We start from the raw sequence: 26,642 nt of genomic DNA, 5'->3' as shown, positions 1-26,642 counted from the left end.
AAAGATACCTGGAGTCATCTCTGGTGATGGCCTGAGTGCCCACAGAAAGGGCTCTGAGTGCCACCTCTGGCACCAGTGCCATAGGTTAGCCATCACTGCCCTAGTATATAGCCAGGTAAGCAAACCGAAGAAGATCAGGCTCGCACTCCACCAGGTGCACGATCGTGAGAGAAAGCCTTTCACTTCTCTGGATATAGGCAGCAAATGAAAGGAGTAGATCGGCACTCACTGGTAAAATCATTAGGTATCTTTATTCATCCTATTCACAGGAACGATAGAGGCAATGTACAGTCATAAAATACGCAATACCATCTCCATCAAATCTGATTGATTGCAATATTAGATGAGTTGAGGTCTTGTGCAGCTCATCTCCTACTACATCTCTACCGGATGTATCTCCCTCGCTCCAATCCTACGTTGTTCCACACCATTATCGTGTGAGTTGGGCAAAGTCTTTCATAAAAAGTTAATAAAACTTGATTGTCCTCAATGACTTTCTTATTGTGGAGCGAGACATTAGAGTAGTAGGAATCTTCATGGCTATAACACCAGGAAATATTGTCCACATTCTTATCTTTGACTTATTCTGCTGCCATATTGAGGTCGGGAAGGCATTTTCCCCTAATTTAGGCCTATTGGAATAAGCCTTGTATGTTTTACCTGCCTTCCTCTGGATCAACAATCTAGGACTTATCGGTAGGACTTGATGAGACCTTTGACTTTTTCCAACCTTATCTACTATGAAGCTTCAGCCACTTGTAGGAATGTTCCATATTACACCACCCCTCGTAATTCTCTTTTCTATGATGGTTCTCCATTCAGGAATCCTGTGCTCCATTTCATCCAAATCCAACAACTCATGAATGAAAATCTACAATGTTATCAGTTTGGGTGCAGTAATCACCAATGACAACTTCTCCTTAAGTTTCCAGAGTTTTCTATTCCAGTAACAGATATCAATGGACATCAATGAAATCAACCAAACACAGCTTTCTGTGAAGATTTTCTGTATGTTAGACATCAGAAGGCCACCTAAAAATCAGAGCTTAAAACAGAACAAATCTTATAGAAACTGAACACTAACATGGCTTTTCCTCTGCGTGAATTCTCCGATGCCTCTCAAAATGAACTTTACGAACAAAACGTTTTCCACAATCAGGGCACGCAAATGACTTTTCTGTAGTGTGGGTTCTCTGGTGTTTAACCAGAACTGATTTATGGGTGTAAAATTTTCCACATTCTAAACATTTAAATGGCTTCTCCCCTGTGTGAGTTCTCTGATGTACTTGGAGTTGAACTTTAAATGAAAAGCATTTCCCACATTCCGAACAAGAAAATGGTTTCTCCCCCGTGTGTGTTCTCTGATGTCTCTGAAGTTGAACTTTATGCAAAAAACATTTCCCACATTCTGAACATGAGAAGGACTTCTCTCCTGTGTGAATTCTCTGATGTTTCTGGACATCACTTTTATGAGAAAAACATTTTCCACATTCTGAACATGAAAATGGCTTCTCCCCTGTGTGAATTCTTATGTGACCTGCAAGACTTGACTTATAGGTAAAATATTTCCCACAGTCAGGACATGAATATGGCTTCTCCCCTGTGTGAATTCTCTGATGGACCTCTAGATGAGCTTTAAACATAAAGCATTTTCCACATTCGGAACATGAAAATGTTTTTTCTCTGGTGTGATTCCTTTGATGTTTAACCAAAGCTGCTCTATCCGTAAAACATTTACTACAATCTGAACATGAAAACTCCCCTGCGTGAATTCTCTGATGTTCAACGAGATGTGATTTACGAATAAAAAATTCCCGACATTCAGAGCATTTATAGATTTTGCCGGCTCTATGTACAGTTCTTTTTGCTCCAGCCTTTGATGGGTTATTTTCTACTTCAGAAAACTGAGAAGAAAACCAGTGTTCATGAAAGCCTCTTCTACTGTCTTTACCTAAAAACATAAATAAAATCGATATTTTTAACGTGTAAAATTACCATCGGCATCAAAAGAATGTCCATACATAGGGTCCAGGTGCCACTGATATCGGAGACACCATTTTTGGCGAGAGCAAAGTCCAGTCTTCACTATGTGGTTTATGTGAGTGCCAGAAAAAGGCAACCGTGCAATACACAAGATCCAAGAAGACTCCTTACCTTCCTCTGACACTGATGTGAGACTGTGCTGCTTATTCATTGCTTCATTTTCATAAGTTTCCTGTAAAAATCAAACAATGAGAGCAATAACGAAAATGGAATTTAAGATGATATTATATCCAAGGTAAGATCAGAGACCCCCAGAGAAATAAGGTCATCCATCTACCAGAGAACATCTGATAGACTCTCCACCCCACTGCTGCTGGAGAAGGTCAGTAGCTTCATTACATCCATCTATAGAGGATTCACAGGAACCTCAGCTCCACCTACCTGATGATCCAGTAGGACGTTCTCCTCCGGCTCCTCTTTAATATCTTGGGAATCTTCAGGACTGGGACATCTCTCTGGTGGATTTCTCTGACTGGATCCATCTATAGGAAATATACTCAGTGACTGATACATTGTCTATATGTGATGATGAGATGATGGAGGAGGTGACCTCACACCTGCTCTGTCCTCTATAATCAGGAAGGTCTCCTCTTACCTGCTGATGTGAGGGGCTGGTGGTCCTCCATCATGATGTCCTTGTACTGGTCCTTGTGTCCTTCTATATACTCCCACTCCTCCATGGAGAAATAGACAGTGATGTCCTGACACCTTATAGGAACCTGACACCCACAATGACACAGTCATCACCCAGACACCTCCCTTGTGTTATTGTACAATGTCCCAGCATTCCCGGCAGCGCTCACCTCTCCGCTCAGCAGCTCAGTGATCCTGGAGGTAAGTTCTAGGATCTTCTGCTCATGTATCAGTGAATGAGGTGGAGGCTCGGTGATGGGGCTCTGGGTCCATCCTCCTGACACACGGGGGGTCACACACTCACCAGACGACTTCTTCACTACTGTGTAATCCTGTGTATGGGGAGACACTGATCACTACATAGATCCTAAGAATCCTTCACCTCTCCAGTCATTTCCCGCTGTTATTCCTAGAGATAAGAGCCGTGTCCTGGGAGACTCTCACCTCTCCGGTTATCAAGGAGATCATCTCCAGGGTGAGCTCCAGGATCCTGGCCGCCATCTGCTCTCTGTCCTTCTCCCGGATCCCTGGTGGATCATTGATGGAAAGGATCATCTTTAGGAGAAACCTCTGGGAGTCCTGGATCTATAGAACCTGAGGAAACATGACAAGAACTAAGAGCAAACTCTATATGAAGCAATTGTGTCCATGACATGTGTGATGTGACAGATGGGGATTCCCCAGACACTGGAGGGGAGGTCACTGGACTGAGGGAGGAGTGATGGCGCTGGGCTGTGCCGCTCCTCACTGATAGCAGATACTGGACCGGACATGGAGCCAGACTTTGTGGGCTCAGATGTTGCCCCATGAGGGGATTATGTGGATAGAATGATAAATACCCCCATGTGTACAATGTGTGCGCTCCTGGAGGTCAAACATAGACTAAATTGATGCCTTACTTGGTGACTGTCTTTTCCAAATGGCAGCTCCTGATCTACGGTTGCAGATATATACTGTACATGTATCACGGTCTTGTATATCCATAAACAGTTTATTTCATTCCTCGGCATCTAAGAATGCACAATTATATCAGTTGTGTAGGCTCATGGATTCCAAATGTTTTCAGCACTAATCCCCATTTTTTTCCCCACATGGACAAACTTGATAAAACAAATTATCATTTCAAGCAATACAGACCGGGCAGGAATCAGACAAGGTGAAAAATTAGAATCAATGACCACATTGTGCGTCACTTTAGATCTGTTCTGAGCTTAATCAACCTCTTTTTTTGGAGTGTTCCGCACTTTATCTACACTCACCGGCCACTTTATTAGGTACACCTGTCCAACTGCTCGCTAACACTTAATTTCTAATCAGCCAATCACATGGCAGCAACTCAGTGCATTTAGGCATGTAGACATGGTCAAGACAATCTCCTGCAGTTCAAACCGAGCATCAGTATGGGGAAGAAAGGTGATTTGAGTGCCTTTGAACGTGGCATGGTTGTTGGTGCCAGAAGGGCTGGTCTGAGTATTTTCACACACAACCATCTCTAGGGTTTACAGAGAATGGTCCGAAAAAGAGAAAACATCCAGTGAGCGGCAGTTCTGTGGGCGGAAATGCCTTGTTGATGCCAGAGGTCAGAGGAGAATGGGCAGACTGGTTCGAGCTGATAGAAAGGCAACAGTGACTCAAATCGCCACCCGTTACAACCAAGGTAGGCAGAAGAGCATCTCTGAACGCACAGTACGTCCAACTTTGAGGCAGATGGGCTACAGCAGCAGAAGACCACACCGGGTGCCGCTCCTTTCAGCTAAGAACAGGAAACTGAGGCTACAATTTGCACAAGCTCATCGAAATTGGACAGTAGAAGATTGGAAAAACGTTGCCTGGTCTGATGAGTCTGGATTTCTGCTGCGACATTCGGATGGTAGGGTCAGAATTTGGCGTCAACAACATGAAAGCATGGATCCATCCTGCCTTGTATCAGCGGCTCAGGCTGGTGGTGGTGGTGTCATGGTGTCTTTGGGCCCCTTGGTACAACGCCACAGCCTACCTGAGTATTGCTGCTGACCATGTCCATCCCTTTATGAGCACAATGTACCCTGTAACATCTGATGGCTACTTTCAGCAGGATAATGCGCCATGTCATAAAGCTGGAATCATCTCAGACTGGTTTCTTGAACATGACAATGAGGTCACTGGACACAAATGGCCTCCACAGTCACCAGATCTCAATCCAATAGAGCATCTTTGGGATGTGGTGGAACGGGAGATTCGCATCATGGATGTGCAGCCGACAAATCTGCGGCAACTGTGTGATGCCATCATGTCACTATGGAGCAAAATCTCTGAGGAGCTTCCAGCACCTTGTTGTATCTATGCCACGAAGAATTGAGGCAGTTCTGAAGGCAAAAGGGGGTCCAACCCGTTACTAGCATGGTGTACCTAATAAAGTGGCTGGTGAGTGTATTCTTTGAACCTGCACTGGACATCTGCTGGACCTCACGCAGAGACCTCTCATTGGTGATCCAGTAGCCATAGATTAAACAAATCCTAGTCCTCTCCTCCAGTGTTGGATATATTTAGCCACTTCTAGTACAGATTCCTCCAGATCATAGTCAATCAGCTGCCTCTAAAGCCAGTAGGATCTTGTCATGTATCAGCAGTGGTCTGGACTCCTCATGGCTGCTGTGTTCACTTACCTCTTCTCTCCTCAGTGCCAGACACAATCCACTAGTCATGTGACCCTGGGAGTGTGATGTCACTAAAGGGGTGGGGCCTCATGCTCACTATCCACTAGTCATGTGACCCTGGGAGTGTGATGTCACTGGGGGCGGGGCCTCCTGCTCACTATCCACTAGTCATGTGACTCTGGGAGTGTGATGTCACTGAAGGGGCGGGGCCTCATGCTCACTAGCCACTAGTCATGTGACCCGGGGAAAATATGCAAAGTTTTCCAGGATAGGATAAGGAAAGCCACACCTCTATTAGGTGTATATACTTCTAGCAGGGAAGTGGTGGATGAAGGACCTGTGATGATGTCAGAGATCATGTGATCAGGGCAGGAGGAGGTGTCATGTGATCACTGTTCTTCCGAATGCTTTTTCAGAGATTTTGGAGGCCGCTGGGGATTCTGGGAATATGCAAATATGTCTTCCAATAGGATAACAGACAAACCAGTGCAAATATCCCAGAGAGGAGTGATAGTAGCTGCATGCTGGGAGTTATAGTTCTCTCCTTTCAGTGGGGGTTACCCCAGAGCCGGGCGCTGCACGTGTAATACCCCAGAGCCGGGCGCTGCACGTGTAATACCCCAGAGCCGGGCGCTGCACGTGTAATACCCCAGAGCCGGGCGCTGCACGTGTAATACCCCAGAGCCGGGCGCTGCACGTGTAATATCCCGGGGCCGGGCGCTGCACGTGTAATATCCCGGGGCCGGGCGCTGCACGTGTAATACCCCAGAGCCGGGCGCTGCACGTGTAATACCCCAGAGCCGGGCGCTGCACGTGTAATACCCCAGAGCCGGGTGATACATGTGTAATACCCCAGAGCCGGGCGCTGCACGTGTAATACCCCAGAGCCGGGCGCTGCACGTGTAATACCCCAGAGCCGGGCGCTGCACGTGTAATACCCCGGGGCTGGGCGCTGCACGTGTAATACCCCGGGGCTGGGCGCTGCACGTGTAATACCCCGGGGCCGGGCGCTGCACGTGTAATACCCCAGAGCCGGGCGCTGCACGTGTAATACCCCAGAGCCGGGCGCTGCACGTGTAATACCCCAGAGCCGGGCGCTGCACGTGTAATACCCCAGAGCCGGGCGCTGCACGTGTAATACCCCAGAGCCGGGCGCTGCACGTGTAATACCCCAGAGCCGGGCGCTGCACGTGTAATATCCCGGGGCCGGGCGCTGCACGTGTAATATCCCGGGGCCGGGCGCTGCACGTGTAATACCCCAGAGCCGGGCGCTGCACGTGTAATACCCCAGAGCCGGGCGCTGCACGTGTAATACCCCAGAGCCGGGTGATACATGTGTAATACCCCAGAGCCGGGTGCTGCACGTGTAATACCCCAGAGCCGGGTGATACATGTGTAATACTCCAGAGGCGGGCTCTACACGTGTAATACCCCAGAGCCGGGCGCTGCACGTGTAATACCCCAGAGCCGGGCGCTGCACGTGTAATACCCCAGAGCCGGGCGCTGCACGTGTAATACCCCAGAGCCGGGCGCTGCACGTGTAATACCCCAGAGCCGGGCGCTGCACGTGTAATACCCCAGAGCCGGGCGCTGCACGTGTAATATCCCGGGGCCGGGCGCTGCACGTGTAATATCCCGGGGCCGGGCGCTGCACGTGTAATACCCCAGAGCCGGGCGCTGCACGTGTAATACCCCAGAGCCGGGCGCTGCACGTGTAATACCCCAGAGCCGGGTGATACATGTGTAATACCCCAGAGCCGGGTGCTGCACGTGTAATACCCCAGAGCCGGGTGATACATGTGTAATACTCCAGAGGCGGGCTCTACACGTGTAATACCCCAGAGCCGGGCGCTGCACGTGTAATACCCCAGAGCCGGGCGCTGCACATGTAATACCCCAGAGCCAGGCGCTACACGTGTAATACCCCAGAGCCGGGCGCTGCATATATAATACACCAGAGCCAGGCGTTGCATATGTAATACCCCAGAGCCAGGCGCTACACGTGTAATACCCCAGAGCCGGACGCTGCATATATAATACGCCAGAGCCAGGCGTTGCATATGTAATACCCCAGAGCCAGGCGCTGCACTGTAATACCCTAGAGCCGGGCGCTGCACGTGTAATACCCCAGAGCCGGGCGCTACACGTGTAATACCCCAGAGCCGGGCGCTGCACGTGTAACACCCCAGAGCCGGGCGCTGCACATGTAATACCCCAGAGCCAGGCGCTACACGTGTAATACCCCAGAGCCGGGCGCTGCATATATAATACACAAGAGCCAGGCGTTGCACTGTAATACCCTAGAGCCGGGCGCTGCACGTGTAATACCCCAGAGCCGGGCGCTGCACTGTAATACCCTAGAGCCGGGCGCTGCACGTGTAATACCCTAGAGCCGGGCGCTGCACGTGTAATACCCCAGAGCCGGGCGCTGCACGTGTAATACCCTAGAGCCGGGTGATACATGTGTAATACCCCAGAGCCGGGCGCTGCACGTGCAATACCCCAGAGCCGGGCGCTGCACGTGTAATACCCCAGAGCCGGGCGCTGCACGTGCAATACCCCAGAGCCGGGCGCTGCACGTGCAATACCCCAGAGCCGGGCGCTGCACGTGTAATACCCCAGAGCCGGGCGCTGCACGTGCAATACCCCAGAGCCGGGCGCTGCACGTGCAATACCCCAGAGCCGGGCGCTGCACGTGCAATACCCCAGAGCCGGGCGCTGCACGTGCAATACCCCAGAGCCGGGCGCTGCACGTGCAATACCCCAGAGCCGGGCGCTGCACGTGCAATACCCCAGAGCCGGGCGCTGCACGTGCAATACCCCAGAGCCGGGCGCTGCACGTGCAATACCCCAGAGCCGGGCGCTGCACGTGTAATACCCTAGAGCCGGGCGCTGCATATATAATACCCCAGAGCCGGGCGCTGCACGTGTAATACCCCAGAGCCGGCCGCTGCACGTGTAATACCCCAGAGCCGGGCGCTGCATATATAACACCCCAGAGCCGGGCGCTGCACGTGTAATACCCCAGAGCCGGGCGCTGCATATATAATACCCCAGAGCCGGGCGCTGCACGTGTAGTACCCCTGGGTTGGGCGCTGCTCGTGTAATACCCTAGAGCTGGGTGATACATGTGTAATACTCCAGAGGCGGGCGCCACACGGTTAATACCCCAGAGCCGGCTGCATGTGTAATACCACAGGGCTGGGCGTATTACACATGCAGCAAGGTCCTGCCACGTTGGTAACTTTCTGTGGAGTTACTGTGTGTCCGTGCAAATGCGCCTCTTTTCGCATAGAAAGCCGCCGGCATGGGGGGACCTTGCAATCAGCCACAAGGAAGAAGACATTGGGGCAGATTTACTTACCCGGTCCTGTCGCGATCCCCGCAACGTGTTGTCCGACGGGGATTCGGGTCCGGCGCGATTCACTAAGCTCCTGCGTCCAATTTCCTTCATGTGTCGCTTCCCCCGCTCAGGTCCGCCGGAGTTCACCTTCTTCTTCCCGGTGCATGTGATTGCTGATCTTGCGACACAATTTCGTTTTTAAATTCCGCAATTTGTCCGAATCAGTCGGGTCGTCTGTAGGCACCCCCCCCCGGTTTGTGTCGCATGCAAGCCGGCGCTGATGCGCCACAATCCAAATTAGTGCACCAAATATCGGGGCAATTCAGCGCAAAAAGGAAATATTCTAAAAACTCGACAGAATCGCGGTCCGCGGACGTTAGTAAATGTGCCTAGTTGTGCTCGGAGGATTGCAAAGGCTACTGGGGTGTGGAGTCGCCTGTTCCAGTACTCCCCGCCCCTATAGCCTCTGCAGCTAATTTACATATTACTTTATTAAAGATTTTAGAACACTGGGTTTTGGGATTAGAAAATTAAAGATGAGGGTAGAGCCAGGCAGGAGAAATCCATCATCAGATCTACATCTCATGGTAGATTCCTTGTGGTAGTCATTACAGGACGACTGATGCCAATACATGGAACCGGGTGGATTTTCTACCCAATGTAGACTCTACCACCCCAATGGCTAATTAGCATATCTTATAAACTTATTTTTTTACAAGAATGCAGCCATGCAATGTATAACAAATGTAGCTTCAACCACACGGGGATGGGACGTAATCAGGGCCGGATCATAGGGTGGGCTCCCGAGGCGCGTGCCCCAGGGCCCCCACCAACCTTAATCCAGCCCTGTACATAATGGTCATCTACCATCTGGTAATCTGTTTGTGCATGAACGAAGAACTGTGTGTATTTATATATGTGTGTGCGATTGTAACTCGCATGTTGATCATTGCTATCATGAGAATTGTGTATTGTACACTACAGATAAGACGCAGGCCGGATACACAATGTGTAGTGTGAGCGAAAAGTTGCACTAAGGGTGTGGTCACACGTCGCGTTTGACGCATAGCTGAAGAGAGATTTGCCTAATTAAACAGCTGTTAACACTGGCGTTTACAAAACGCTAATGTTAACACTCATGTTAACATTGTGTTAACAAACACATGCTTTAACAATGCGGTTGCATTAACACACCTGTTAACAACTGTTTAATTAGACAAATCTCTCTTCAGCTATGCGTTAAACGTGTGACCGCAACTTATCTTCATTTTGCAATCCCAATGCTGATCATTCACTGTTTGTAGAGTCAACAAATATTCCAATTAGGAGCAGAGGAGAGAGGAGGTAAATTTATACAGGATTATCCTGATTCCTGTAAACAGACATATCGCATATTTTTCATACTGCAAGACACATCTTTCTATCAGACAGACCCCAGATTTATTAATCCAACAAACCGAAAAAAAATGTAATTTACACATATTAAAAATTCTGTTGGGCAGACACAAGCAGAGCCCACACAGCTCTGCTACATCCATTCACTCACATGAACACACTGAGCTCTGCTTTACACACAGACAAACTTCTTCTTACCCAGTTGGCAACATGAAAGACCATGTGATCAGTCACATGCCTCTGACATCACTCAAGGTCCTGCAGAAACACTTGTGGGGTTGCCAGTAGAGGGAGAGCAGTGCGAAGGTTCTGCTCTCGGGGATATGGTGAAATGCTTTGTCAGCACTTCCCCCTGATCTCCAGGACAGCGGTCTGGAGGGTCTTGCAGTGCGTGATCCTTCTGACTTTTTTCTTACTAAAAAGTGCATCTTATGGTCCAAAATATATAGTAAATATATTCTGATGTGAACACTATAAACAAACCAGGCACCTTATAGTAGAACAAGAAGCAGCAGCACCACGATGGCTCAGTGGTTAGCACTACAGCCTTGCAGCACTGGGGTCCTGGGTTCAAGTCCTATCCAGGTCAACATCAGCCAAGAGTTTGTATGCTCTCTCAGTGTTTGCCTGGGTTTCCTCCGGTTTTCTCCCACACTCCAAAACATACTGGTAGGTTGATTAGATTGTGAGCCCCATTGGGAGTTGGACAAGAAGCTGCAACAATCACATGAATCGGACGGTGGGGATTGATTGATTTCCTTATGTCTGTGGTTACAGCCGATCCCTCTCTCTGTCTTCATATGGCTGTATCTCAAGCACGATAATAAGTATAAAAAAAACACTTTAAATCACATTTTCCAAACTTTTAAAAAAAGTTGTATGAGGACTGCAGCAGCCACATAATATAACCGCGTGTTCACTCCATAGACTAGTCCATTAGTATAAAAATGTTATCTACGGGCCGATGTGGCTAGTTTAACCTCATAAGACTTACATGGTTCCCCTCTGTGTGAGTTCTCTGAAGCCTCTCGAGATGCACTTTATGTATTACAATGTTTCGGGACAGGACTTGTTTCTGGAGTGAAGCCTTAAATGTTTATTAAAAGATGAGTTATGGCTGAAGAACTTTCCACATTGTAAGCATGAATATGGCTTCACCCCCGTGTGGCTTCTCTGATGTGCCTTAAGGTTACTTTTAGAGGAATAACTTTTCCCACATTCCAAACACGAAAATGGCTTCTCGCCCGTGTGAGTTCTCTGATGTTCACTTAGTATAGCTTTCAACGAAAAACATTTCCCACATTCAGTACACGAAAATGGCTTCTCCCCCGTGTGGATTCTCTGATGTCTTTGAAGTTGAGCTTTCAGCGCAAAACACTTTCCGCATTCATCACACGAAAACGGCTTCTCCCCCGTGTGGCTTCTCTGATGTCTTTGAAGCTGAACTTTATCTATAAAACATTTTCCGCATTCTGCACATGAAAAGGACTTCTCTCCTTTGTGAATTTTAAGGTGACCGGCCAGACCTTGCTGATAGCCAAAGCATTTCCCACACTCTGAACATGAATATGGCTTCTCCCCCGTGTGGCTTCTTATGTGAACTGCGAGACTCGATTTATTGGTAAAACGTTTCCCGCACTCAGGGCAGGAAAAAAGTTTCACCGCGATGCAAATTCTCTGATGGACCTGGAGGTGACCTGAAACGGAAAACATTTCCCACAGTGAAAACACGAAAATGGTTTCTTAAGGCAAAAAAAAATATTTTCCAAAAACATTTTTGATGTTCTGAACATAAAAATTCTCTCTCCCGTGTGAATTCTCTCACTACCCTTCCTTGGTTGAACTTGATGGACAAGTGTCTTTTTTCAACCGTATAAATTATGATGATACTATGAAGTTCCACCTGTGATTTCTAACTCAAACCTTTCCAAAAATCAGAACATGACATTTTTTTTTTGCCAATCTGCAGCCGATTACCTCTTTCTTCAGAATATGGGGATAAAAAGTGATGGACCCGGGAGCCTCTGTCTGTATCTGAAAGGAGAAACAACATTTTTTTTTATCATAAATTTCTCACCATGAACACAAACTATTCTTCTCTTCTACATTTAAGGCTCAGAGTTTTGCCTATTTCCTTTGGTCCCATACAATTTAGTGGAGAGAATTTTTTCACTTTTTGTTTAATATTTTGGGAGGTAGAATTGCCCAGGAAGAAGGCCAAATGAGGTAAAATTAAAGTCATTAACCCCTTCCCGCCGATGACCTTTTTCAGTTTTTGCTGCCCTCCTTTAAAATGTATAATTTTTCCATGTTGCGATCTTTATTAAAAGATCTGTGTAAAAAATCCTAATTCCAGCGTATTTAATATTTCCTGACGAGTACTGGAAAGCAGGGAAGAAAAAAAACAAAAACAAACAAAAAACACATGCACGCCAGTTTCTTGTGGACTCCATTTGTACCGCTTTCACCATCCGTTCAACATAAAACCTCCCCTTTACTCTCTGGGTCGGTACCATCACAGGGAGACCAAATTTATAATACCGTTTATACCCGAAAAAATGGACTGAAAAACATCACAAGTGTAGAAAAAATAAACTTACATACTCACCTTCTGGTGCTCCCGATGCTCCGTGCGGCTCCTCTTCTTTCTTCACTCTGCTGTAACAGCGAGTAGAGGCGAATCCATGCCCCCTGGCGCACGCTATGACGTTATCAACGGCGAAACACATCATAGTGTGCGCCAGCCGGCTGAGTGCATGGATTCGTCTCTACTCGCTGTTACAGCAGAGAGAAGAAAGAAGAGGAGCTGCACGGAGCATCGGTAGAGCCAGAAGGTGAGTATGTAAGTTTATTTTTTAGATCCCGAGGGGCTGCACGGGGCATTTCATTACTGGAGGAGGCTGTGACCAATTCATTTTAGACCCTCGGCTTATACTTGAGTCAATAAGTTTTCCCAGTTATATGTGGCAAAATTAGGGACCTCGGCTTATACTTGAGTATATACTCTAGATTTTATTATGTTTTAATAGATTTTTTTTTTTAATTAAAACCTTGTGTACAAAAAAAAAAAAATTTGGTGTACAGAGCTGGTGTCATTTCTTGCAGGAGGTGATGACGGTTTCATTACTAACATTTACCAGTAGTTCATTTCGGACTGTGAGATCTGCACACCTTCAGCCGTACTCCATAGGTGGAGGATGACGTCAGCACAGATGTCACACACAAGATTTATCAAGTCACTTACCTTCCCCTGACACCAGGACGGAAGTCTCCAGCTCCTTCTTCATTTCACTTTCAGAACTTTCCTGCAAAAATCCAACATTAGGAACAAAGTCCCGGAGATTCAACACTTTCATTTTACAGAGTGGTGGACCTTGTCTTTACAAAGAACCTTTTCCTTGCATTTATAGTTTCATCACATCTTATCTAGAAGACTCTGGACCAGAACAGGTCTGCAGATGGAGAGGAGGCGACACCAACGTTGCTTTGTCTAAAGATCAGCTGATTGGCCTTGTGCTACATTATACCTTGTATGGTAGATGCCAAAACAGGGAAAAACCAAACACAATTGTTTTATGAAATCAGAATCTAAATGTAACCAAGATCTATAACAGCCACCGACCAATCACTGCTGCCCGAGGATCTATAGAGGATTCACAGGAATCTCCAACCATCTACCTGATGATCCAGTGGGACGTTCTCCTCCGGCTCCTCTTTAATATCTCGGGAATCTCCAGGACTGGGACATCTCTCTGGTTCCTGTGTAATATCTCGGGAATCTCCAGGACTGGGACATCTCTCTGGTTCCTGTGTAATATCTCGGGAATCTCCAGGACTGGGACATCTCTCTGGTTCCTGTGTAATATCCCGGGAATCTCCAGGACTGGGACATCTCTCTGGTTCCTGTGTAATATCCCGGGAATCTCCAGGACTGGGACATCTCTCTGGTTCCTGTGTAATATCTCGGGAATCTCCAGGACTGGGACATCTCTCTGGTTCCTGTGTAATATCTCGGGAATCTCCAGGACGGGGACATCTCGCTGGCTCCTGTGTAATATCCCGGGAATCTCCAGGACTGGGACATCTCTCTGGTTCCTGTGTAATATCCCGGGAATCTTCAGGACTGGGACATCTCTCTGGTGGATTTCTCTGACTGGATCCATCTATAGGAAATATACACAGTGACTGATACATTGTCTATATGTGATGATGAGATGATGGAGGAGGTGACCTCACACCTGCTCTGTCCTCTATAATCAGGAAGGTCTCCTCTTACCTGGTGATGTGAGGGGCTGGTGGTCCTCCATCATGATGTCCTTGTACTGGTCCTTGTGTCCTTCTATATACTCCCACTCCTCCATGGAGAAATAGACAGTGACGTCCTGACACCTTATAGGAACCTGACACCCACAATGACACAGTCATCACCCAGACCCCTCCCTTGTGTTATTGTACAATGTCCCAGCATTCCCGGCAGCGCTCACCTCTCCGCTCAGCAGCTCAGTGATCCTGGAGGTAAGTTCTAGGATCTTCTGCTCATGTATCAGTGAATGAGGTGGAGGCTCGGTGATGGGGCTCTGGGTCCATCCTCCTGACACACGGGGGGTCACACACTCACCAGACGACTTCTTCACTACTGTGTAATCCTGTGTATGGGGAGACACTGATCACTACATAGATCCTAAGAATCCTTCACCTCTCCAGTCATTTCCCGCTGTTATTCCTAGAGATAAGAGCCGTGTCCTGGGAGACTCTCACCTCTCCGGTTATCAAGGAGATCATCTCCAGGGTGAGCTCCAGGATCCTGGCCGCCATCTGCTCTCTGTCCTTCTCCCGGATCCCTGGTGGATCATTGATGGAAAGGATCATCTTTAGGAGAAACCTCTGGGAGTCCTGGATCTATAGAACCTGAGGAAACATGACAAGAACTAAGAGCAAACTCTATATGAAGCAATTGTGTCCATGACATGTGTGATGTGACAGATGGGGATTCTCCAGACACTGGAGGGGAGGTCACTGGACTGAGGGAGGAGTGATGGCGCTGGACTGTGCCGCTCCTCACTAATAGCAGAGCATGCTGGGAGTTGTAGTCCCTCCATATAGTGTGTGCTCCTGGAGCATGCTGGGAGTTGTAGTCCCTCCATATAGTGTGTGCGCTCCTGGAGCATGCTGTGAGTTGTAGTCCCTCCATATAGTGTGTGTGCTCCTGGAGCATGCTGGGAGTTGTAGTCCCTGCATATAGTGTGTGCTCCTGGAGCATGCTGGGAGTTGTAGTCCCTCCATATAGTGTGTGCGCTCCTGGAGCATGCTGTGAGTTGTAGTCCCTCCATATAGTGTGTGTGCTCCTGGAGCATGCTGGGAGTTGTAGTCCCTCCTCTGGTCACTTACCTCTTCTCTCCTCAGTGCAGGACACTCTCCACCTCACACACGTCTCCTGCTCACTATCCACTAGTCATGTGACCCGGGGAGTGTGATGTCACTGAGGGGCGGGGCCTCCTGCTCACCCACTAGTCATGTGACCAGGGAGTGTGATGTCACTGAGGGGCGGGAGCAGTAGCTGTATCCAGGAGAATTGTTGGATGAAGGACCTGTGATGATGTCACTAGTCATGTGACGTGTTGAGGGCGGAGCATAGCTGCAGGATGATGGAGAAGTCTTGTGCTTCTCAGTTCCGTTTTTTGCTGTTTTTTTTTATTATTTCCCCTAAAGACAAAACTAAAAATCATGTAATGATTATATGATTATAAGATTATGTAATCTTATATCTTTGAGACAAGACGCCTCCACTTATTTGTGTTGTTTCCCTTCTCCTTCCCACAATGCTGCTGCTGCCGTCCTTTTCCATGTTTTGCTCCTCTCCTTCCAAAAGCCAAAACATTAGTATTTTCTCATGTACATAGATGTATGAGGTGTTATATACAGGGCACATTGTCCGCCCTGGTGTCAGTATGTATATGCAACACCCCTGCCAATGCATAGGCAAGGTGGTTGTTGCGAATAGCGCCCTCTCCTTGTCAGGGTCTATCTGGTCAGCCTGAGCCACTCATCCAGAAGCTACTGCTAGGTAAACTTAGTAATTGCAGCTGTAGCCACTGCCTGGTGAGGCAAGAGTTAACACTGTGAAATGTTATTGTCCAATGATTTGTCTTGTGATATTGTAAGGTAAGCTGGAAGCTGATTGGAGAGTGTTACCACCTGACCAAGGAAGTATAAATCCCTGGTGGGCGGGATTCTAGTCGGTAGATAGAGAAGCAGGTCCAGTGTGCAGCTCCCTGCAGAGCTGGCATCCAGACCCATTACCAGGAAGAGGTACCTCAGGCCGGTGCCCTATACCTTTGGGCAAGTCAGGAGACTTAAGCCCCAGAGCAGAGGTCCACTGTCCAGACTCAGCTCCATCTCTATTAGCCTAGTCTGAAGTTACTACCAGGCTGTGAACAACCTTCCTGTGGACCAGCTAGGCCTGGGGTATGTTGCAAGTGGCATCACAAACAGGATATTTTTCTTCTGTGCCTTATGCTGACACTTTGAATATCATTTTATAAACATTGTACTGCCTAACCCTGCTGCCATACGGGTTAAGCCCCAAGTGTGATTGTGCTTTACAAGAAAGACTGTGTTATTTCACTGCCATGTGCTGTAGAGCACTGCCTCAGCACATACAAGGTTAATTCCTGCAGAGAACTGTGCCGGCCCTACTACATCTGTCACTCCAGCACTGAAAGTGTTAACCTTTGTAAACTCTGTGCTATGTGGCAAGTAATTCCAGCCTGCCACTGCTGGGAACCCACAGTCAGCATAGAGCAAGCTCCACCCATGCGCGAATGGCACGAACCCTGCCTGAGGGTTATATGGCGCAGGAGAAACTTGCGCCTGCCATAGCTTCTGGCGGGAATGACCTAAGCTCCGCCTAAGCTCAGAGAGAGAGAGCACCTGTGCACCTTGTGGAGTGAAGACATTCATGGTCAGCATGGCGAGACCAGACCTCTACCTCTCGCTGAGGGGCCGGAGTTCCTCGAAGCTATAGAGACAGTGATTGTCATGTTTGCATACCCCATCTGGCGACCATCAGCTGCACATCGGCTACACCGAGGCATAACCCGGGCCACCGTCATGCAGACGTACATCAGGTCTGTGACAGAGCACAACTCCCTACCCAGGCGGTACCTACTGCCCCTCCTGGCTCCCATGATCGTGCCGAGGGCCCGGACGGCTGTGTCCCGAGAGGAGGCCCCAGCCCCTGCTCCTGGACTGGTTCCAGGTCCTGCTGCAACAAGGAACATACCCATCAGTCCTGCAGCCCCTGCTCCTGCTCCGGCTGCCCCTCTACCGACAATGGTACCTGCTCGCTCCCATGGGGAACCCGTGGCTGCGACTGAGAAACGCCTGCTTGCACTGACGCCTCCACAGCTCCGGGTAGGGTTGAGATTCTATGTCGGAATCTCTAGGATGTGGTCTTCCGTCAACGTTGACAAGAGAGGGAGGCACTTTGTGGCAGGTCAGTCCAAGGAGGGCACCTGGGTACCACATAACCAAACCATGGGCAAAGTACGCTCCTTTAGCAAGCAGAGGGGTTTCGGGTTTGCAACCGAGGACTACAGGCGGGAGATATTCATTCCCCGCCGCTCTGTGAAGTGACCCAACCTTCTGGATTGTCTCCACAATCTGAGAGCAGAGAAGTGGTCGACAAGAAGGATACCCATGTTGTCCTGATTCTGGATCTGAAGGGCAGCTCCATCCACAATAGAATCGTGCATCTGGTCCCCGTAAAACACTTCACCTCAAGGGAATACAGATAATAGAACGTTCTACACAATGCAACATTTACTTATGGAGTTATTTGGGTAATGGTAAACTCCCGACATGGAGGGAACGTCATCTTCACCGTATGGTAAGTCGTTTATTAAGTTTTCACATCAATATGGTTTCTTCGGTGTTTGAGTTCTTATGTCTCTTCAGGTAAACTCTCTGGATAAAACATTTCAGGGCAAGAAAGTGAATTGTCTCTTTGGTGAATTCTTGAATGTTTGACCAGAGAGGATTTAAAGGTAAAACATTTCCCACACACGGGGCATGAATATGGCTTCTCCCCTGTGTGAGTTCTCTGATGTCCCTTAAGTTGACCTTTGGACGAAAAACACTTCCCACATTCCCAACATGAAAAAGGCTTCTCCCCCGTGTGAATTCTCTGATGTTCACAAAGTATAACTTTGAACGCAAAGCATTTCCCACATTCGGAACAGGAAAATGGCTTCTCCCCCGTGTGAGTTCTCTGATGTCTCTGAAGGTGAACTTTTAGTGAAAAACATTTCCCACATTCTGAACACAAATATGGCTTCTCTCCCGTGTGAGTTCTCTGATGTCTCTGAAGTTGAACCTTATCCAAAAAAGATTTCCCACATTCCGAACATCCAAATGACTTCTCCCCGGTGTGAATTCTCTGATGTCTCCGAACATCGCTTTTGTGTGAAAAACATTTCCCACAGTCTGAACACGGAAACGGCTTCTCCCCTGTGTGAATTCTTATGTGACCTGCAAGGCTTGAATTTTGGGTAAAACGTTTCTCACATTCAGGACATGAAAATGGCTTTTCCGCTCTGTGAATTCCATGACAGATCTCAAGGTGACCTTTAAAACAGAAAACCAAAAACATTTTACACATTTGCAACATGACAAAAGCTCAGAGAAGCTGTGATTAGGGAGAGAAAATGGCAATATTTATTCATAAATTGAAGGGATTGATAAAAAATTTTAGAGACTTTTTTTTAGAAATTGAAAAACATGGCTGTTTTCTTCAAAAAGAGTTCTACACTGGACCATAGTTAGTGTTAGGGTGCCATTACTGCAGATTAGGCTCCATTCATTTCTATGTAGCCAAAGAGGTTGCCAAAAAGTTGCCAAGTGCCTTCACTGCCCTGTGGATAATCCCTGAATATTTGTGAAGTGATTCCGCAGTCCTAGTATTTACTTTTGTTATGTGTGCAGACTTCCCATGCTTCTTTGTTTAAATGTATGAGCTCTGCTGTATAGGAGGAGCTGTAGCAGGAGAGTTACGAGTCATCCTTCTCCCTCCCCCTCCTCCTGTCTCTGTCAGTGAGGACGGACTGGGAAAAGACGGACACAGTGGGTGACGCTATGAGGATGGGATGGAGCAGTGAGAGAGAGGAAGCTGTGTATATATGCAGAGGGCAGCATGGGGAGAACAGGGGGAGGCTGAAGCTCTCGAAGGAGGCAAAGAAACAGGGACATGTACAAGCAGAGACCGGGAAGAAATTTATTGAAAATGTCCAAACCCTTTAACTGCAATATAATACACAACTCATGGTAAAGAAGACATGTTTTTTGAACCCGGGAAACCCCATTTGATGGGAACCGGTCACTGTTGATTTTCCACAAAAAAATTCTGATCTCCATATTTGGAGTCGGGAAGGAGACTTTCTCCCCTAATGAAGGTGCATTGCTGCGCTTCCTATGGGGTTACTGCATTACTGTGAATGATCTCAGCTCAATCATAGGCTGGACTTGATGGACCTACATCTTTTTTTAGCCTTACTATGTGAATTGTTCATGAAACACCATATATACTCGAATATAAGCCTAGTTTTTCAGCACAAAAATCTGCCGAAAACCCTTACTCGGCTTATACTCGAGTCAAGAAAACAAACCGTGAACTCACCTTCTGACGCTCCCCAGCATTCATCGCGGCTCTGACAGCGGGTCCTGGTCCGTCACACTCTTCGTGGTGCCTGCGATGGCCCGGGAGGGGCTGGCAGGCTATACACTCGGGGGGGCAGGCAGGCAGGCTATATACTCCAAGGGGCTGGCAGGCATGCTATATACTACAGGGGGCTGGCAGGCTATATACTGGGGGGGGGGGGCTGTGATCAATGCATTTCCCACCCTCGGCTTATACTTGAGTCAATGGGTTTTCCATTTTTTTATGTCAAAATTAGGGGTCTCGGCTTATACTCGGGTCGGCTTATACTCGAGTATATACAGGTCTTTCCCAGGTTCAGAACATGCCTAGATTATTACGGGAGTATTACCTTCTACTTCAGAACATGAATGGTGGTGTCCATGGGAGCCTCTTATACTGCCTGCACCTGGGGAAACAACATTTTTACCTATAAATTTATGTATAAAATCCAAACACTGACCTTATGTATGCAAATACCTTCATCAGATCATCCAGTTACATACAAATCTACCAGGAGGACAAGGAGGTCCTCCTACCTAATATTATACTGTTGTCCTCTATAATATTGTGCTATCCTCTCCTGTGAGGTGACGCTATCCTGCTCTGTAATGTTATATTATTGGTCACATGACCAGTAGCCTCACTGGTCCTAGGATGGAGAATACTAATATCACTCCTCAGGGAGCAGGAGAAAGGTAACTTTTTCTTTTTTTATTCCTTCCTCCAGTCATTAGACATAAACCAGAATGCACAACATTTATGAGGAGCCTTATCTTCCTCCGACACCCATGTGGGATTTTCTAGTTCATTCTTTATTTCATAATGTTCCTGAAAAAAACAAAATTCATCACAAAAACAAAGATGTTTTAAGTAGAAAAAGTTGGATGTGTATACAAATGGCTCAAATCACATCTATATAGAATTATGCAAAAAAAGATACTTTATTGTAATAATAATAATAATAATAATAATAATCTTTATTTATATAGCGCCATCAAATTACGTAGCGCTTTACAAATCATAGGGGACATATACAACTATATTACACTACAAAGAACAAACAGTCATATGGAACAATAGGAGTGAGGGCCCTGCTCACAAGAGCTTACAGACTATGAGGATGAGGGGGTGACACAAGAGGTTGTATAATGGTCCAGCCATTCTTTATAAGGGAACAATATAAAATAATTTAATAAATAATTTACTAAACAACGATGTTGCTGCTTGAACCAGCCATCAGTCGCCATCTTATTTACAGGGTCCTAGGTGAAAAAGACTGCAGAGAAGCCGGGAGCTTGGTATATATCTGCTGTTTGCCCGATAACAGATAGGATAGTACATAGGATGGATTAGTAAAGGGAGAGTTGACATTTTATGCAGTTAGCAAGTGTGATAGGCTTGCCTAAAGAGATGGGTTTTAAGAGCACGTTTGAAGCTTTGGAGGGTGGGTATTAGTCTGAGTCTGGGGAAGGGCATTCCAGAGAATTGGTGCAACTCGGGAGAAGTCCTGGAGACGTGCATGGGAGGTTCGAATTAAGGTAGAGATTAATCTAATGTCACTGGCAGATCGAAGAGCACGGGAAGGGCGATAGACTGAGATGAGAGAAGAGAGATAGGGAGGTGCAGCATTATTCAGAGATTTGTGGATGAGGGTTATTATTTTAAAGTGAATACGGAAGGAGACAGGTAGCCAGTGCAGTGATTGGCACAAACTGGAGGCATCTGTGTAGCGTTTGGCCTGAAAGACGAGCCTGGCTGCTGCATTAAGAATAGATTGAAGAGGAGAGAGTTTAGAGAGTGGAAGACCAATTAGTAGGGAGTTACAGTAGTCTAGTCGAGAGTGAATAAGTGCAACAATTAGCATTTTAGAAGTTTCAAATGTCAGAAACGGACGGATTCTGGAGATGTTTCTGAGATGCATCCGGCAAGAGCGAGCAAGAGATTGAATATATGGTGAAAAAGAGAGGTCAGAGTCCAGCACAACCCCAAGACAGCGGGCCTGCTGCCTCGGTGCTATAGTGATCCCACAGACCGAGATGGAGAGGTCAGGGGTGGTTTGGTTAGTAGATGGTGGAAAGACAAGAAGTTCAGTCTTAGAAAGATTAAGTTTCAAGAAGAGAGAGGACATGATGCCAGAGACAGCAGAGAGACAGTCACTAGTGTTCTGGATTAAGGCAGGGGTGATGTTACGTGCTGAGGTATACAGCTGGGTGTCATCAGCATAAAGATGATACTGGAAACCAAATCTGCTGATGGTTTGTCCAATGGGGGCTGTATAGAGGGAGAAGAGAAGAGGACCTAGGACTGAGCCCTGAGGAACCCCGACACTGAGAGGAAGATGAGAAGAGAAAGATCCAGAAAAGGAGACACTGAAAGTGCGGTCAGAGAGATAGGAAGAAAACCAAGAGAGTGCAGTGTCCTTTAGGCCAATGGAGTGAAGCATCCCGAGGAGGAGCTGGTGGTCCACAGTATCGAACGCTGCCGATAGATCCAGGAGAATGAGGAGAGAACAGTCACCTTTGAATTTTGCAGTGAGGAGATCATTGGAGACTTTAGAAAGAGCAGTTTCAGTGGATTGCATAGAGCGGAAACCAGATTGTAGGGGGTCAAGGAGGGAGTTAGCTGAGAGATAGCGGGTTAGTCGAGAATAGACCAAGCGTTCCAGGAGTTTGGAGATGAAAGGGAGGTTAGAAACTGGTCGGTAGTTAGTAGCATTGGATGGGTCCAGTGAAGGTTTCTTTAGTAAAGGGGTAACAATAGCATGCTTGAAAGAAGAGGGGACGACACCAGAAGAGAGAGAGAGATTGAAAATTTTAGTTAGGTGAGAAGTGACTGCTGGGGAGAGAGACTGTACCAGATGTGAGGGGATGGGGTCACTGATGCAGGTAGTAGGGCGAGCAGAGGAAAGGACCCGGGACACTTCTTCCTCTGTGACTGGCTCAAAGGAAGAGAGTGAACAAGATAAGGTATGGGAGGGAAGGGGATTGGAGGGGTGAGTGGATTGAGCAATTATTTCCTGGCGGATACAATCAATTTTATCCTTAAAATAGGCGGCCAGATCTTCAGCCCCAAGGTCTGTGACAGGTGGCTGCACCTTTGGTGTTAGTAAGGAGTGAAGGGTATCAAAGAGCCTTTTGGGGTTGTTAGAGAGAGAGGATATGAGATTAGTAAAATAGACCTGTTTAGCAAGGTGAAGGGCAGAGTTATAAGTTTTTAGCATAAATTTGAAGTGTAGAAAGTCTGCAGATGTGCGCGATTTTCTCCACAGACGCTCAGCAATCCTGGAGCACTGCCGAAGGAAACGAGTTTGTTCAGTGTGCCAAGATTGCCTGCGTGCGTGTTGAAAATTTCGGATAGTGAGTGGTGCCATCTCATCTAGGGCACTTCTGACAGTGTGATTATAGTGGTTAGTAGCCAGGTTTGGACAGGTGAAAGAGGAGATGGGGGACAGTGCAGACTGTAAGTTTTCTGTGAGTTTATGAGTATCTATTGCACGTGGGTTCCGGTATGAGTGATGGGTGGAAGGATTCTGAGAATGAGAAGGATTATTGAGAGTAAAAGAAAGGAGATTATGGTCTGAAAGTGGAAAGGAGGAATTGGTAAAATCAGATATTGAAGATGGTCGAGAGAAGACCAAATCGAGGATGTTTCCCTCACTATGAGTGGGGGAATCGCAGAGTTGTGAAAGACCTAGAGAAGTAGTTAGTGCTAAGAGCTGAGAGGCAGGAGGGGAAATGGGAGTGTTAACAGGGATGTTGAAGTCTCCCATGATGATGGTTGGAATGTCACAGGATAAAAAGTGAGAGAGCCAAGAGGCAAAGTGGTCAAGAAACTGATAGGGATTGTATACAAAAACACTAACACTTAAAAACAATTAAAAACAGCACAAACTGTTATTGTGTACAGAGCATGAAGATGACATGCTCTGGACTAACTCCCCCACTATTTACAAGTCTGAGTAAATCTCTACATGGTGTCTCATAAGAATGGAAAAATATGTTGTAAACATTGACTGGCTGTTAAAGTTTCTGACCCGTATGAAATAAAGTGCAGCAAGAATCCTGTGATCAATATTCAATGCACATGTCCAAGGAAAGCACAGTACAGCGATTTGTCAATGTGAATAAATAAAATAATATCACCAAGTTCGATGAGGGGGAGATGCAGTGCCCCACGCGTTCCGCCTCTAGTGTGGCTTCCTCAGGGGTATGATACCCCTGAGGAAGCCACACTAGAGGTGGAACGCGTATGATACCCCTGAGGAAGCCACACTAGAGGCGGAACGCGTATAATACCCCTGAGGAAGCCACACTAGAGGCGGAACGCGTATGATACCCCTGAGGAAGCCACACTAGAGGCGGAACGCGTGGGGCACTGCATCTCCCCCTCATCGAACTTGGTGATATTATTTTATTTATTCACATTGACAAATCGCTGTACTGTGCTTTCCTTGGACATGTGCATTGAATATTGATCACAGGATTCTTGCTGCACTTTATTTCATACGGGTCAGAAACTTTAACAGCCAGTCAATGTTTACAACATATTTTTCCATTCTTATGAGACACCATGTAGAGATTTACTCAGACTTGTAAATAGTGGGGGAGTTAGTCCAGAGCATGTCATCTTCATGCTCTGTACACAATAACAGTTTGTGCTGTTTTTAATTGTTTTTAAGTGTTAGTGTTTTTGTATACAATAAAGTATCTTTTTTTGCATAATTCTATATAGATGTGATTTGAGCCATTTGTATACACATCCAACTTTTTCTACTTAAAACATATTCATATTGGATGTGTGGCACTCAGAGTTGCCTTTACAGCACAAAAACAAAGATGACATCTCTAAATTATGTTATATCCAGATGAACGGGAGAAAAAGATCCATTTCACAAGACTCTGTATATCCTATATGAGGCTGCAGTGCTGATGTGTAAAGCTGCAAGATTACAGTATATACTGACATCAGCCTTAGCAGCAGCTGATTGGCATTGTGCTATTTTTTTATGTAATTTTTCAGTGTAGATACATGTATATACTATTCTTTATTTACAGGAACCTCAGCTCCACCTACCTGATGATCCAGTGGGACGTTCTCCTCCGGCTCCTCTGTAATATCTCGGGAATCTCCAGGACTGGGACATCTCTCTGGTTCCTCTTTAATATCTCGGGAATCTCCAGGACTGGGACATCTCTCTAGTTCCTGTGTAATATCCCGGGAATCTCCAGGACTGGGACATCTCTCTGGTTGCTGTGTAATATCTCGGGAATCTCCAGGACTTGGGAAATCTCTCTGGTTGCTGTGTAATATCTCGGGAATCTTCAGGACTGGGACATCTCTCTGGTTGCTGTGTAATATCTCGGGAATCTCCAGGACTGGGACATCTCTCTGGTTCCTGTGTAATATCTCGGGAATCTCCAGGACTGGGACATCTCTCTGGATCCTGTGTAATATCCCGGGAATCTCCAGGACTGGGACATCTCTCTGGATCCTGTGTAATATCCCGGGAATCTCCAGGACTGGGACATCTCTCTGGTTCCTGTGTAATATCTCGGGAATCTTCAGGACTGGGACATCTCTCTGGATCCTGTGTAATATCCCGGGAATCTCCAGGACGGGGACATCTCTCTGGATCCTGTGTAATATCCCGGGAATCTCCAGGACTGGGACATCTCTCTGGATCCTGTGTAATATCCCGGGAATCTCCAGGACTGGGACATCTCTCTGGTTCCTGTGTAATATCTCGGGAATCTCCAGGACTGGGACATCTCTCTGGTGGATTTCTCTGACTGGATCCATCTATAGGGAATATACACAGTGACTGATACATTGTCTATATGTGATGATGAGGAGATGATGGAGGAGGTGACCTCACACCTGCTCTGTCCTCTATAATCAGGAAGGTCTCCTCTTACCTGGTGATGTGAGGGGCTGGTGGTCCTCCATCATGATGTCCTTGTACTGGTCCTTGTGTCCTTCTATATACTCCCACTCCTCCATGGAGAAATAGACAGTGACGTCCTGACACCTTATAGGAACCTGACACCCACAATGACACAGTCATCACCCAGACCCCTCCCTTGTGTTATTGTACAATGTCCCAGCATTCCCGGCAGCGCTCACCTCTCCGCTCAGCAGCTCAGTGATCCTGGAGGTAAGTTCTAGGATCTTCTGCTCATGTATCAGTGAATGAGGTGGAGGCTCGGTGATGGGGCTCTGGGTCCATCCTCCTGACACACGGGGGGTCACACACTCACCAGACGACTTCTTCACTACTGTGTAATCCTGTGTATGGGGAGACACTGATCACTACATAGATCCTAAGAATCCTTCACCTCTCCAGTCATTTCCCGCTGTTATTCCTAGAGATAAGAGCCGTGTCCTGGGAGACTCTCACCTCTCCGGTTATCAAGGAGATCATCTCCAGGGTGAGCTCCAGGATCCTGGCCGCCATCTGCTCTCTGTCCTTCTCCCGGATCCCTGGTGGATCATTGATGGAAAGGATCATCTTTAGGAGAAACCTCTGGGAGTCCTGGATCTATAGAACCTGAGGAAAAAATGTGAAAAACTGAATGCAAACTATATTACTGTTATAATTAATAGAGCCCCATTAATTCCATAGTGCTGTACAATCAGCAATGGATTTACATACATTACGTTAAGACAAGAACAAAACACAAAAACTACAGAGATCTGAAACAAGTGGAAGAAAGACCCTACTAATGAGGGTTTACAATCTAAATGGGGGCTACATTGAGACACAAGGTATGGGAGCAGAGCAATGCAGTGATGGTTAGGTGTGATTGGAGGGATGTGGAGGAAAGGTTATTAGTTCCATTTTGTCCATGTTTAGAAGAGAATAAAGATGGGTAAGGCTGATAGACACTAGGTAATTCTG

General features: G+C 47.0%; 2 protein-coding genes across 12 annotated transcripts in view; both read right to left on the bottom strand.

Moving 5' to 3' along the window:
• Positions 1–26,642, bottom strand: part of LOC140119786 (uncharacterized) — a 299,698-nt gene that overhangs the window by 18,107 nt on the left and 254,949 nt on the right. The window contains exons 1-7 of one of the 11 annotated variants that reach the window (XM_072139166.1): positions 5,134–5,297; positions 3,576–3,686; positions 2,847–3,270; positions 2,639–2,762; positions 2,425–2,525; positions 2,155–2,215; positions 1,183–1,951 (exon numbers count right to left, since the gene is read on the bottom strand). The exons of the other annotated variants lie outside the window; for them this stretch is intronic. Of the exons in view, the coding sequence (XP_071995267.1) occupies positions 1,183–1,951; positions 2,155–2,215; positions 2,425–2,525; positions 2,639–2,723 (1,016 nt within the window). The 5' untranslated portion in view covers positions 2,724–2,762; positions 2,847–3,270; positions 3,576–3,686; positions 5,134–5,297. Of the gene's footprint in view, positions 1–1,182; positions 1,952–2,154; positions 2,216–2,424; positions 2,526–2,638; positions 2,763–2,846; positions 3,271–3,575; positions 3,687–5,133; positions 5,298–26,642 lie in introns of those variants that run through there. 11 annotated transcript variants of the gene reach the window in all.
• Positions 10,094–24,985, bottom strand: LOC140119739 (uncharacterized). Its single transcript, XM_072139094.1, has 9 exons — positions 24,818–24,985; positions 20,094–20,150; positions 17,996–18,675; positions 17,536–17,712; positions 14,327–14,471; positions 13,729–14,213; positions 13,295–13,355; positions 12,028–12,084; positions 10,094–11,747 (listed from the first exon to the last, which is right to left on the bottom strand). Exons 1-9 carry the CDS (start codon positions 24,885–24,887, stop codon positions 11,098–11,100), a joined length of 2,382 nt encoding a protein of 793 aa, XP_071995195.1. The 5' UTR covers positions 24,888–24,985; the 3' UTR covers positions 10,094–11,097.

Source organism: Engystomops pustulosus, chromosome 2 (assembly GCF_040894005.1).
Source record: "Engystomops pustulosus chromosome 2, aEngPut4.maternal, whole genome shotgun sequence".
Classification (NCBI taxonomy): Eukaryota; Metazoa; Chordata; class Amphibia; order Anura; family Leptodactylidae; genus Engystomops; species Engystomops pustulosus.
This window is presented reverse-complemented; position numbering and strand designations above follow the sequence as displayed.